Source organism: Raphanus sativus, chromosome 6 (assembly GCF_000801105.2).
Source record: "Raphanus sativus cultivar WK10039 chromosome 6, ASM80110v3, whole genome shotgun sequence".
In the NCBI taxonomy this organism is placed as follows: domain Eukaryota; kingdom Viridiplantae; phylum Streptophyta; class Magnoliopsida; order Brassicales; family Brassicaceae; genus Raphanus; species Raphanus sativus.
Window position 1 is genome coordinate 43,731,833 of NC_079516.1, and position 14,413 is coordinate 43,746,245.

The 14,413-nt window shown below is 28.9% G+C and overlaps 3 protein-coding genes across 3 annotated transcripts; 1 reads left to right on the forward strand and 2 right to left on the reverse strand.

Moving 5' to 3' along the window:
- Positions 1-541, reverse strand: LOC108810685 (uncharacterized). Its single transcript, XM_018582781.2, has one exon. The coding sequence runs from the start codon at positions 477-479 to the stop codon at positions 249-251; it is 231 nt and encodes a 76-aa protein (XP_018438283.1). The 5' UTR covers positions 480-541; the 3' UTR covers positions 1-248.
- An 8,454-nt stretch (positions 542-8,995) lies between these two features.
- On the reverse strand, positions 8,996-11,266 carry LOC108806105 (uncharacterized). Its single transcript, XM_018578134.2, has 7 exons — positions 11,041-11,266; positions 10,879-10,964; positions 10,658-10,804; positions 10,457-10,565; positions 10,242-10,365; positions 9,469-9,742; positions 8,996-9,367 (listed from the first exon to the last, which is right to left on the reverse strand). The coding sequence occupies exons 1-7, from the start codon at positions 11,162-11,164 to the stop codon at positions 9,260-9,262; spliced, it is 972 nt and encodes a 323-aa protein (XP_018433636.1). The 5' UTR covers positions 11,165-11,266; the 3' UTR covers positions 8,996-9,259.
- A 614-nt stretch (positions 11,267-11,880) lies between these two features.
- Positions 11,881-13,026, forward strand: LOC108810427 (uncharacterized protein At2g29880-like). Its single transcript, XM_018582540.2, has 2 exons — positions 11,881-12,231; positions 12,304-13,026. The coding sequence occupies exons 1-2, from the start codon at positions 11,881-11,883 to the stop codon at positions 12,919-12,921; spliced, it is 969 nt and encodes a 322-aa protein (XP_018438042.2). The 3' UTR covers positions 12,922-13,026.
- Positions 13,027-14,413: the final 1,387 nt, after the last annotated feature.

The window sequence follows — 14,413 nt, forward strand, 5'->3', positions numbered from 1 at the left end:
GAGTGAAGCTCAAATCTTATTATCACAGTGTAAAGGGAAACCAGACCGGACATCAACATAAACATTCAACAGATAATTTTTAATACAACTTACCAACATCAACATCCAACAAAGCAAACTGCACAAGTTACGTAACTTAAAACCTAGACACAAAGACAACCACTTATATCACATCACACACACAAAGACCCAAAGTCTAAAAAGAAAAGAAGAAGAGACACAAAGTCTTCTTAAACAGAAGATAAATCTCACACTTGCTGGTGTTTTCCTACTTCTTCCTCGTAAGTCGTCGATTGAGAAGATTTGACGGGAAATATTCTGTTACCACTCTTTCCAGTGGCAGAGGAAGAAACTCTTTCTCTCTCTCCACCATCTATGCCGCAATCTTTCTCCATCTCTAGTCTCTTCTTCATCATTTTGTCCTTCTGCTTCTTCTGCATGACTTGTAGTTGTGCGTAGTTTGCTCCAATAGACGACATTTTATTATGTTAATTATACTAAAAACCAAAGAGAACTAAGTGTGTTGAAAATATTAAGTAAAGATGAGTTTGGTTATGAACTAATGATGAAGAGAAATGTCGTTATTTATAGAGAAACGACTCAAGCTTTACGACCGTTTTGTTATCATTCCATTGTATAATGCTTCTCCATGCTCATTCATTTTTTTCATTTCTTAATTGATTAATTATCTGACATAGAGAATAGTTGAAAGAAAAATATTCCAAATTTGTTACAATAAGCTATTCTAATTATATTTGTAATAGAAAATTTATCAGTATTTAGTATTAATACGACTGTATAGGTATATTTCTTACAAAATTTAACTAATAAATTTAAACTCAAAGCCTAATAATTTTTTGTGTAAATTGAAACCTTCTGCCCGATCAAAGGATCCTTATTTAGATAAAAGTTCTCGACGTAGAAAATTATATATAAAAACATATCATTTTAAGATATTTCTTTAATTTCTTCGAGTGTAAGTATAATATTTGGTGTTTTCATGATGGTGATTTAAACACACACCTCTCTCCTTGTGTTAAAATCACATTAGGCTGGCTCATGAATTATCAACACTTTCTTATTGTTTATATTTAAAATTTTTAAAATGAAGGAGTTGACAAAAAAAAGAGAGATATCAAAAATGGCTTCCATATACGTTGTGAGAACAAAAGAGCATTGTTACCAAAACTTCAGATACATAACCACGTGTCACTTATATAGTGTTAACCACGTGTCAGTGGTCTAGTGGCAAACAGACGGGGCATACTTTAGGTTCTTATTCGACAGATGCATGGTTTGAAGCGTAGCTGCTGGTAGTTTTGTGATGATTATCTTGAAGAATTTTTGGGCACAATACAAAAAAACCTATGTCCAGATTATATGTGACCACTGGTGGATTAACATGGGATGATCACCATCTTTCTAAATGCTTTCGACGGATTCTCCGGCAAACTAAACCCAGTTTTTCGATAGAAGGTTATTATACATTAGTCAAATCTTTTTTGAAGGCATCTGGATACCAGAGTCATAAAAAAAAAACTTCAGATACATGGTAGCCACATTAATAAACAGAATATTAAGCCACAAGTTGGTTTGCCCTTAAAAACGAAATTATATTATAGTCGTCAATGATAATGGTTTAAGCACTTAAACCGGTGTTACAAAAGAAATCAAGAACATGGTAGCATTAATCAAAATTATTTAAGCCACAAGTTGGTTTACTCTTTTATCAACAATTCAAAAAAGTTATTTACGCTTTTCAAAAGAAAACAAATACATTGCATCGAGTTTACGATAATGTATTATTTTTATGATCAATGATGTATTTATAAAGTGAGTGAGAATAACAATGCATCGAGTTTAACAATTACATTAGTTAGCTTGACTAACAGAGTTATCTAAACTACAGTATAATGTAACGAGTGGGTGACAAATAACATAATATTAATAAGATCAAACTACAAGGGAAGCGTTATCTAAAATGGTGGCCTTCGCTTTAAGGTCGGCTCTTAAGACATTATGCAATTGCAACCATGTGATAAAATATTAATAATGCTGAGTCTCGCGTATCAACTATATTAAAATAGAGTCCTAATTTTATCTACCATAAAAAAGTCTATGTTAGACCACTAACTAAAATTTAACAGTATATCCTAAATTTATGCATGTATGATATAATATTTTCCTAATAAAAGGCAATATAGATCCAAACAATAACATTTCTGGTAAAAATCTAATCAATTTTTATTATGCAATTATTTTTTATATTTTACCATATTTAATCTAGGCCTGTATGTATTTTTGGGTAATAATTTTGAAATTTATTATAGCCCAGTTCTTTTAAAAGTTATCATATTAAAATTTTATATAACAAAAAGATAATAATTTATTTGTTGTATCATTATACATTTCATTTTATAGTAAATACAACAGAAAACTAAGATATAATACATTAAATAAAAAAAATCAAATATAATATTAACTAATTTTATTTAGTACATAAAATTTTTTTTAGAATACAACTAAAAAATTAGGAATAATTCATATAAAAATAATGTTTATAAAAACTATTAATAGAATACTGCATTTTAAATAAATAAATAAATAAAAATATGTGGTGCATATATGATTAGTACATTTTTATCCAAAATAAATTTCTGATATATATTATTTTCGAAATAATATTTGGTTACATAAATCATAATTTATTTTCTATTTTAAATATTATTTTAAAAACTAATACTTATCCGCACGTTCGTGCGGGTTCAATTCTAGTTAGTTATTAACTTATTATGCTAACTAAACTGGTCATCATTCGTTAAAAAAATCACCGACCATTGAATGTATCTGATTCAGACCAACTAGACTATATATTGGATACCTATGAGTCAAATTTATCATATATATAATTTGGTTTAGAATCACTAGTTATTTTGTATATCGAAACAACTACTTGTGATTTTTTCCTTTGAATCACATAACTATCTTTTTAATTTTATACCAATCTACAATTTTATATCAGACCATTGCAAGAAGAGTAAGGATACTTAATAAGATTTTTATTAATTTTCTTAAATAATTTAGAGACCTATACCTATATATGTTATTTAAAAAAAATTGAGGATATAAGACCAATGTTCTACTGCATGAACTTTTAGAGGAGCTTAAAACTCTGGTATCAAGATAGTCAAGCACTTAGTGGTCGTTGCATGAAATTTTAGAACTTTCTATCCGATAGTCAAGAGATCAGTATTAGTTAGTCGAATACGAATGCTTCGAAGATAAATTTGATGTTCATCAAGGCGTGTAGACTGTAGAGAGCTTTCCCTTCTATAAAGCTCGTGAAGCTTAAGCTTAAGCCACCAATTATTTAAAAACATTTAGGACCACATCCTTAGAAATGACTATCGTCAAATGGTTAGAGAAACATAATTCTGGTTTTTTATTCTGAGTTTGAGTCTTGTTTTTCGATGTTGTGATATTTTTGCCCCGAGTTTTAACATGTTCATTTTCATTTTATTTTAACATTTTATTGCTGACTTCTAAACTGATATACAATCTATATATTACAAGAAATAATCTTATATACTTTCTCTTATATTTGTATGTAAACATAAGTTTACAAAAAAATTATGTAAACATAGGCCAGAAATTGTTAATATATATGCTTCAGGCCACTAAATATATATATATCGGTGTGTAGACAAAAACTCATAGTGAAACTTATGTTGCGTTGTTGTTTCTTTTGTTTCTAAAAACTTATATGTTGCGTTGATGAAACAAACTGCAAGTTATAGATTCGGAGGACTTGGAATCGACTGAGAGTGAGATTAAAGTGTTCCAAATCCATATCAATCACTATTATGATATGTTCATATATTGATAGATCTTATCTGCTTGTTTGGTTAATATATCCTATATATAGTGGCAAACCCTTTCACAAAAAAAAAAAAAAATCCTATACATGGTAGCTTGAACAAAGACAAATAAGAAAGAACGATCAGCAACGGGTACAAATAGGAGAAGCTTGAGCTTGCTACAATAATGGACCAATTATTCATTGGTTAATATAGTTACACACCTAATTTCTAAAAAAGGTAGAAAAATTAAATATTTTCTTATACATTTTGTTTTCCATGATCCACTCTTTTTTGGGGGTTGAAGTCACTCAAATCTCAAGAACAGCCCTAATTACATATATTGAACAGCCCTAGTTACATATATTGAAAAAGTATAGCATATTTTAGCATGCTAGGGTTAATTGATTTAAGTTTATAGCTTTTGTTACGAAATTATAATACTATATCAGGAAATAAAGTATGCTTGTTGATAAAAAAACGAAGAACAAAAACTAACTCAGTGTCAATTCCGATTGAAGTATCCAATATAGAGTATTACTATATATTTTATACAATATTATCCACATTCGTCTTCGTCTTATCTCATTGGTAAGGTTGGCATTTTATCGGTTAATTTTGATTCAATTCGTTATTCATTTCGTTTCAATCCAAAAAAGCTGAATATTAGTAAATCTTTAGAGCAAAGTATATACTAAAATCAATATCTATTAAAAAAAAGCAAATCACAGATACTAAAATTTCAGAGTCGAATATCCGATCTATTCCAACTTTTATACAAATATATGTATATGTACAATTATATATAAAAGTTTATATGTATAGTTTTATATCTATTATTTTAAAATATAATCAGTTGTATTCATAAAATTACTTATATAAGTATTAAATTCAGAAAGAAATATAAACGCTTCAATAAAAACTATAATTCTTCCAAAATTATATGTTTTATAAGAACATTTAATTAATTTTTAAAATTTATGAAACATATAGTTTCACTAGTCTTTATTTTGTATTTTATATTATGTTTATATATATTTTTTAAGACAAATTTGTATGGTTTTTTTTAGTTTATTTGTGTTAGAACAAAGTTGAGGAAATATTTACAAAATCTGTAAATATTCACAAATATCTGTAAATTTTTCGGATATACAAAAAATTGAATATTCATCAATTTTTCGAAACAAAGCAAATTAAAAAATTGAATATCCATAGAATAAAAAGTAAATATCAAATATTGTATTTACGGTAATATTTTATCTGCGCCCAATCCTACCATTGGTGTAGTCGAACCACTAGGAATGTACTTGCTTCAATTATTTAATTAATATGTGTCCATAAATATTAACAATGCATTTGTTAATATAATCAAAGCACAAATGACACAAACAAAAGGTTTTAACTTTAAGCTCTTAGTGTAAACCGCATTTCGTTGATGTTACTATAAAATGTAGAAGGGGTATGATAAGTCAGATAAGGACTTATTGGCCACTAATCACCCACCATATCATACAATATTATATGTTTTGACTTTTTCTTTAATTATATTATAAGCTAACCATATATTTTAATAAATACATAAAATTTATGAAAGAGAGGTTTTAGAGTTGATACTTTATCATTCATGAACATATGAAAAATCAAATAAGTTAAACTATTCACTGCATAAAAACTATTTAATTTGAATTACCTAGTTTATAATTCATTAAATCATAACTATTCAAATTTATTTGATAAACATCAAACATATATATATATATATATATATAAAAGAAAAAATAATTACTTAATTAAACATACTAGAATACTCATTTCCTATGAACTTATATATATATATATATATATAATATTATATATCTCCAATTAGGTGGTCCTAAACATACCCATCTGAACTGTTTCCTCACCGTTAATTTATATACAAAATTGATATATTTATATATGCATCCATGCATTTATGTGTAATCTTTCTATATATATTTTATCTATAGACATATATACCATGGCTATATGATGATGAAAGATGACTTAATATAATTAAGTTTGTGTTAGTGCTAAATGGTGGTGTTATACTAAAATGTCGATGGATTGACTTAAATTATATTATTGGTGTTTCTGTGGTTTCAAACTTAATTATGCTGATTAGTAGTACTGTATTCGTATGTTTTATTATTTCTCTTTATGTTGAGTTGTTAAGAATTAGAGGCGACCACTCTGAATTTATATTTAGCAAAAGAAAAGCACTCTGAATTTATGGACTTGTTGCCTTTCATTTTATTTTCGGTCTCTTATATCACAAATATTTAGTCTAATCATATTGCAAATTATTAAACCAATTATCAAATTGTATTGAGAAGTCCACGTATAATGATCCACAAATCTATAACAGACAATTATTTATACATTCCGTACTTAGAAAATATATATATATATATATATATATATATATATATATATATATATACATGCCATACTTAACAATAAAAAACGTTTCACATTCGACACTATTTATGGTTTCTACGTCAATACTCTCTAATTTCTTATAATCGTTTTGACTGGAACTTCAAATATGTGATTAATCTAATAGAGGCAGACTCATATTCTTATGATTGCTTAATAATACTTCTTCTGATTTATAGATAGTGTCATTTAGACATTTTCATATATATTAAAATAATATAAATGCATTTATATTCTTATTAATTATATATCTAATTAATAGTATTTGAAATTAATAAAAAATTCTAAAATTAATGCAGTTAACAACTAATATTAAGATGAAAATAATATAAATTATATTGAAATTTTGAATAGACATTCTTTCTGTAACAATAATTGTTTTTTGTTAATATGTTTTAAACGTTTGTTCCTCGAATAGTAGCATACGAACAAAGAGTCTGGATCCAATAAAAAGAGAACAGGGGACAACTTGTCCCTAGTTGACTGTAAAGGCCACACAAAATGAAACAACCAGACACATACTGTCTTAGTCTCTTAATTATCGTATTAAGAAAACCGCTTAGAATATTGAAATCAAAGAAGTGGGAAAAGTGGGAAAGACAAAAATCTTTAACAATTGTAGAAATATATCAACCAAGCAATTTAACAAAATATTATACGATGGAAGAATGATAATGAGAGTTGAATAATATACTATTAGGTTCCAAAACATGAATTTTTTGTAACCATTTCAACATATATCGATTTTGTACGCTTTCGTTAATAATCAAACTATATATTAAGAACGCAGGAAGTATAGAAAATATAACAAGAAAATAGGCAAAAAAACCCATTACTGCAGGTTTTGTATAATCTTTTCTTTAATTTCATACAAGATTTAAATCATATAAAACTATAGATGGTTGAGTCTACTAAATTTATTAGAATAATTTTTAATTTTATGCCGAGTTTGGTCCCGTTTATGGGTTTAGTTCATAAACTGTCCAAAAATCTAAACAGAAATATCATAATTAACCAAAAATTCGGGTATAAAAACTATCTATTTTTTTTTTCAAAATGATTTAAAATTAGATAAAAGTAGATTAAGGAGTACAATATATTCAAGCTTTTGGATACCCGTATCAATTAGGATGAGATATTATTGATACTCAAAATACTAGCTAGTCTTAAACTGCATTCAAATATTTCTTAGTTATAAATCAATCACATTCGGGGGTTTGTAATGTTGTTAGGGTTTGAATATCTGATTCTTTTTTCTTTTGTTGCTTGCTCTATTTAACCAAGTGATGGTAGTCTAGTGACGATCTCTTGAGGTTATATCATCATTAGTTTTGGAGTTAATTCCATTTTAAAACTAAATTATCATTATTTGATTAGTCTAAATTTGGATTTAAGTCCAAGTAGTTTACATGGTAGATCGTAACAGATGATCGGTTCATCTCCTAGCATTAGTCGGAAGGTATTCCAAACTCGGTTCAAACAATGTGGTAGCCAGTCCAATATTTTAATTACATCATCTAAAATATCCAATATTTTGTCTTAATTATCCAAGATTACCTAAAAATGAAACTAACCAAAACTAAACTAAATATATATAAAATTATTAATTCAAATACTAATTAATAATAATAAAGATATTACGACATTAACAAGAAACAAACAAAATATTATTTCATTTAAATCTTAAATATGTACCAATTACTGTCTTTTCTATAAATCAAATATTTAAAATACAATTTTTACTAATCAAACAAAATTTCTTACCATTTATTTTATAAATTGCATTTATTCCAAAATGCTTATGCCACTGTTATTTTGTCTTTTCTTATATTACAAAACTAGGTGTCTTCATGTACTATGTATAATAGTAAAAAATTTAAGTTTAAATTGTATTCTAAATAAAGTTTTTTTATTATTTTTCATTTTATTATTTACCAGTATTTTAATATAAATTTTTATTTAATTGAACATAAAATTAAGATAAAATAAATTTCTGTTTTTAAAAAAATATATATTTAAGTGTATATATATATATATATATATATATAATTATAATCTTTGATAGATTTATTTATTTATTTCTTTAGGATAAAATATATTAAATTAAATTCTATAAAATTAATTAAAAAATTGATATAAAAGTTGTATGATTATCAAAAAAATACTACCAAACAATATTTCTAAAATTTGTAGATACAAAAAAGAAACTAATAATATTACGATTAGAAATTTGTTATTTTGAAAAAATGTAAAAATTGATTTTTTGTAATAAAATTTTATAATTATAAGAACAGAAATAAATAATCATTTGAAAATTTTAAAATATTATTGTATTTATATTATTATATTATTTATTGTCATATTTGAATAGATTTAGTTTAATGATGATGTATAATTTACTATCGCATTTTAAAAAATTTACCAAAAAATATAAATAGGTATTAAATTTAATTATGCATATCACATTTATTTATAAACGTGTCATCATTTCTAATATATCATGTCACACTTATTTAGTAAAAATAATTATATAAAAATATGTATAAAAATAGCTTTGCATATAATGTCTAGAGATACTAGTTTTTTTTTAAAAAAGCTTAATTATTGAAATTTATTGTTTTAAACTACATTTTGGCTGTCTATAACATTTTGGGGGTGATTGGTTGTGGCAAAAAATATCCACGAGAAAACAACACTTGTGCATATTTACCTATATAACAAACCGTTAAGAATAATCATTCGACATGAAAACTCAATTCGTCAATGGGAGGAGGTCTCTGACTCTAAAGTTGGGATCGTTCTTTACAAATACGAAGCATCTCTAAGATTCTAACATTCATAATCTCCAAACTTTTGTCTTATCTCTCACATCTTGATCAGATGAATTCCCCTGTAAGCAGTTGAAAAATCTTTCCATAGCATTCAATCACAAGCCAATATGGTTTTCACAGAAGGCCAAGCGTCTTCAGCTGCTGGACATGCTCAGACGGTAAAGCGGGTGGCGACCATTCAGATCCCATCATTTCCCCATCTACATCCTCAACCACATACTCCTACAAATGCCAACATCGAAAGTAATAAAAACATAGAATGATACAAAACATGCTAGCAGAAACCGTAAGAAGATGATAAAAAATAAAATAAAAACTCTTACTTTTGTTAGCATTCTTTTAGCGAGAATGTGATAATGGCGCTGCCAAATACGTTGTCCAACCATGGTTGCAACCAGTACGCTGTAGAATATTCCTATAACCGTAAACAAACCAAGAACTACTAATGCCATAATGAAGAGCAATGGCAATCCGGCTTCCCCTGCACCTCCAAGGCAACCACTACATTCACTAACTGCACTTGCACAACCTTCAGTACATGCTGTGCAATCTGCCCACATACAAATAGTTCCCGGTAGATGGCAGTCTGTGCATATCCTGCATATAAACGTTTCAAGCAACGAGTAAAGTCAACAAGAACCGAAAGATTAGCTATAGTACCCTTTTGTTTGCGTCCCTGTCCCTGCCTACTGAATCAGAATCAAATCTATATATCTTCTCACTGCGCGGAACTATGTATCTAACATTACAAAGAGAAGGCGGGATATTTTTCAACATATAATCACTCTACTCGAGTGAATGGAAGAATTACAACAAAAGAGTGGAATGAAAGCATCGGAAACTGAAAGATAAGGGAAAGAACTTTGGCAGGTTATGAACACTATCCACGGGTATCTAGTTTCTACGCAAGACCACAAAGCTTGCATCTTAGATAAATTATTCAGTAGCGTCAGTGTATCTAAGCTAAGTCATTGCAAACTCTATTATGTGACTAACCGAGGAACAGTTCTAGACAGTAAAATACAGATAATTTTTTTCTTTTTTCTTAAACAAGAAAAAAATAAGACACAGATAGAAGTATGGTGGAAGGTTATACCCAGGCTGACAGCAACATAGACACAGTTCACGGCAAGGCTGAGCAAGGTCATTGCGAACTCTGCGGTCGTAGCAAGTTATGAAGCATCCAGATAGACCGAGCAGAGCAAAGAATAGTAAAGCTCCTGAACAAAACAAAAGAAACATCCTCATGTTAATAAATGATACACTACACATATGCGAAATTTAGAAAGTAGAGTTAGGGATGGATCATACCAGACATGTAATAAAAGGTGACCTCACTGTCAAAACCCCAAATATGACGAAGCCATGACTGCTGGTAGCTATCTATGAAATAGACCATGTATGCCAACGCAGCAATCACCTGAGAGAGAGAGATATGATGGAAGTCATACATGTATCTACCTAATTAATGTAAAGTAGAGAATTAAAAAAGAGTGAGTGAGTTGGAGTTACAAGCTGAACAGCAAGAAAGATGGATAAGATGTCACGAGTAACAAAGAAGCGAAACTTCAAGGTCCTCCATTTCCTATCACCCGCACCGTGTACTCGAAGATAATACGGTGCCTTGCAAGTTGTGCAGTGCGCAAACGCAAAACCTTCCTGCCAATATATCAAATCAAAAAAACGTGACCTAACCTCTCTCTCTTGGAAGAGTGAATTAAAAAAAAAAGTACCTTAATAGCTCTCCAGTGATCCAAGCAATCACGATGTACATACTTTGATGTTCCTTTGCATTTGCAAGGCGCAATGAAATCTCTACCTGAATCATTCAATTCAAATAAATAAAATGACGATCTAATCTACCATCTCTAAGCATCTCTAAGAGATACGATTACCGTCAGATTCAAGGCAGATTCGACACTGAATTTGTTCGCCATGTCCAGCTTCGAGATCGATCTCCGATGGATCCATCACCGGCGTCGGTGGAACCAACGGCGACAATTCCACTTCCTCCGCCATCAACCCCCTACCCAATAATTACCCAGAGAGAGACTTTGGTGGAGCTTCGATGATCCGATTTCGTTTTTTTCTTTTTTTTTGGTTAGGTACTACTCTTAGGGGATGTATTTAATTTAACATCCTAAGGGGGTGTTATTGGTTTACATACTTTTATGGATTTGAAAATACAAATCAAATCAAGTGTTATTGGTTTTGTGATTTTATAATCCATATTCAAATTCATTGTTATTGGTTCTATGATTTTAAAATCTATATTAAAATCCATTGTTATTGGTTTTATGATTTCAAAATAGATTTTAAAATCAAGTGTTATTCAATAATAATGATTTGTTTAAGGATTTGATTTAAAATTGGATTAGAATGGATTTGTGAGTGATTTTAAGTTAAAAATACAAAGGAGCAAATATTGCATTGAACCTTGTTATTTTGACAAGTTCGTATATGTATTGCATATGTTAATTATAAAAGGCAGTAACAAAAAGGTACGAGACTTTTGTTAAATGGTAGTCCTTGAAAGTTTTCATTTATAAAAATGTCAAGCACTCGCATTTTTGTCAGTTTTCTAATTTTCCAATCATTCAATTTTTTAACATTTTCCTATAAATAATAGTTTTCTATTTTCTATCGTAATGGTCCATCATCATTATATATAATCTCTATTAGACATTGGAAAATTAACAGAAGAAACAAACACTTTAAAACCCTAAAGAGCATCAATGGAAGAATCACAACAAGAACCACAAGAACGTGGAAAAGGTTCTTATGTTCAATGGAGTCTTCAAGAAAATAAAACTTTGATAAATCTACTTTTAGATTGTGTTGCTGCAGGATTACGTGATAGTAATGGTTTATTCAGCAAATTCACAGTGGAGAGAAGAATCTTACCTACTCTCAATCAAATGCATGGGAGCACCAAAACTTTTCAACACTACTCAAACAGAATGAAGATTTTGAAAACAAAGTATTTAAATGCTGCTGAACTTCTTCGATTTAGTTCTGGGTTTGGATGGGATTCAACCACAAAACGGTTTACGGCTCCAGATGAAGTGTGGGCTGAATATATAAAGGTAAAAAGTTACCCAAGATTATATTGTTATATATTTTTCTTTGTATTAATTTTTTTTTAAAAAAAATTTTAGGCACATCCAAATTACAAAAAATTTCGTGATGAAACCTTCGAAGAATTTGATGATCTCAAAATTATATTCGAAAGGAATTTAGCAACTGGCAGAAACGCGATTGGATTAGGTGATACCACTGATGCTCGAACAACTGGAATTGCGGAAACAGAAAAGGAACGTCCAAATTATGGTGAAGAATTTCCTTTTAATGCTCCAGAAAATTATGAATCACAATCATCTTTTTTTGGCAGTCCTTCAAATGATACTGTGGAAAAACTCCCAGTAAGAAAGAGGCAGAGAACTAATTTTCTCTACAAAGCTGATGATCCATCCATTCAAAAAGAAGGTGTAGAAGAAGCTAGCACAGGAATTAACGCCTTGACAACGATCACTCAGAAACTCTTCAACTTGATAGAAGAAAGAGAATCAAGACAAAAACAAGAAGCTGAACAAAGAGAAGCAGAAAAGAAAAAGAATAATCTATGGGAAGCTATCAAAGAAGTTTCTGATTTGGAAGACCATGTACGTCATGATACGGTTAAAATGATTCATCAACTAGGAATGAAAGATGTATTCATTAGTATGTCCATTGATGAACGCTATGGTTGGATTAAACATAATGTCATAGGGTTTTGAATTCGTTATTATTTCATACGTTGGGTTTTATTTATTTTTATCATCTGATGTTGGCTTTAATTATCTCTAGGGTTTTTTGCTATGATTATAGTATGGGCTTTTGCATTGTATTACGATATTTTTATAATGAAATTACTTTTTATCATTTTTTCCCTGTGTTGTAAGTTTTTGAGCATGTCCAAAACATGCATAATGCACGTGGCTCATATGCAATCATATTGTTTAGTGCATACAAACAAAATTCTAATTAATTAAAGAAAGGTGAAAAAAAAGAAACGTAAATGTTGTTCTTATGTCAAATATGAGCTTGACAAGATTTGGTCTATTGCATGTCAATGTGGTTTTTATCCCGTAGATATTTTTTTTACTTTTTGTTTTTTTTGTCAAGATTACTTTTTGTTAATTTAAAAATTTACTTACTTTTATTTCTTTATTTAAATATAAATTTACATACTTTTTTGTTAAATTTACGTAATCTTAGTTTCTTATTTAAATGTAAAATTTACATTCTTTTTTGTCAAAGGTAAATTTAGATATGTATAATTAACATTATTTTATAAGTTAGTTGCTTATTTACTTATAAAGAAAAGAAGCACCATCAAATAAATAAGTAAGATCATCTCGTCAAACACTAGTTCTTAACTTCTTCTTCTTCTTTTTTTTTTTATCATAGCACATTACTAAGCATGAATCCAGAAATTTTTGGGCAACAAGAAACTTCTGATGAAAACGAGAGATACATGTCACATGAAGATGAGGAGTTAGATGTTCATATTGCCTTATTGGTGATCTTAATTTTTCGTCAGATGATATGGTTGAAGAAACGACAACGAGAACTTCAGTTGCAAATTGAACGTCCCATTCGACGTGTAACCACAAGAGCTGGTCAAGATTATATAGAAAATGTGCTGAAAGAAGATCCTCTTCACTTTAGAGAGTTATATCGAATGTATCCAGATATTTTCTTGAAGTTATGCAATCTCATCCGAGAGAAGACAGGGTTAACTGATACAAGATATATTAGCCTTGAAGAAATGGTTGCATCTTTTCTCTTGGTAGTTGGCCAAAATGCAAGGTATTGCTATACACGAGATACTTTTAAAAGATCCAAATTTGCTATAAGTGAGAACTTTCACAAAGTTTTGCAAGCTTTAAACCAAATTTCACCAAGTTTCATGGCTACCGCTGGACCTGGAATACCTCAAAAGATTAGGGAAAATACAAGATTTTATCCTTATTTTAAGGTACTTATATATATATAATTTTTATCTATGTTCTTATCATTATTATTTTGATCATATATTTGTTATATTTTTAGGATTGTGTAGGAGCTATCGATGGTACACATATATTTGCAATGGTACAAAAAAAAGAAGCATCTGCTTTCCGAAACCGAAAAGGAGATATATCACAAAATGTATTGGCTGCATGTAATTTTGATCTTGAGTTCATATACGTACTCAGTGGATGGGAAGGTTCAGCTCATGATTCA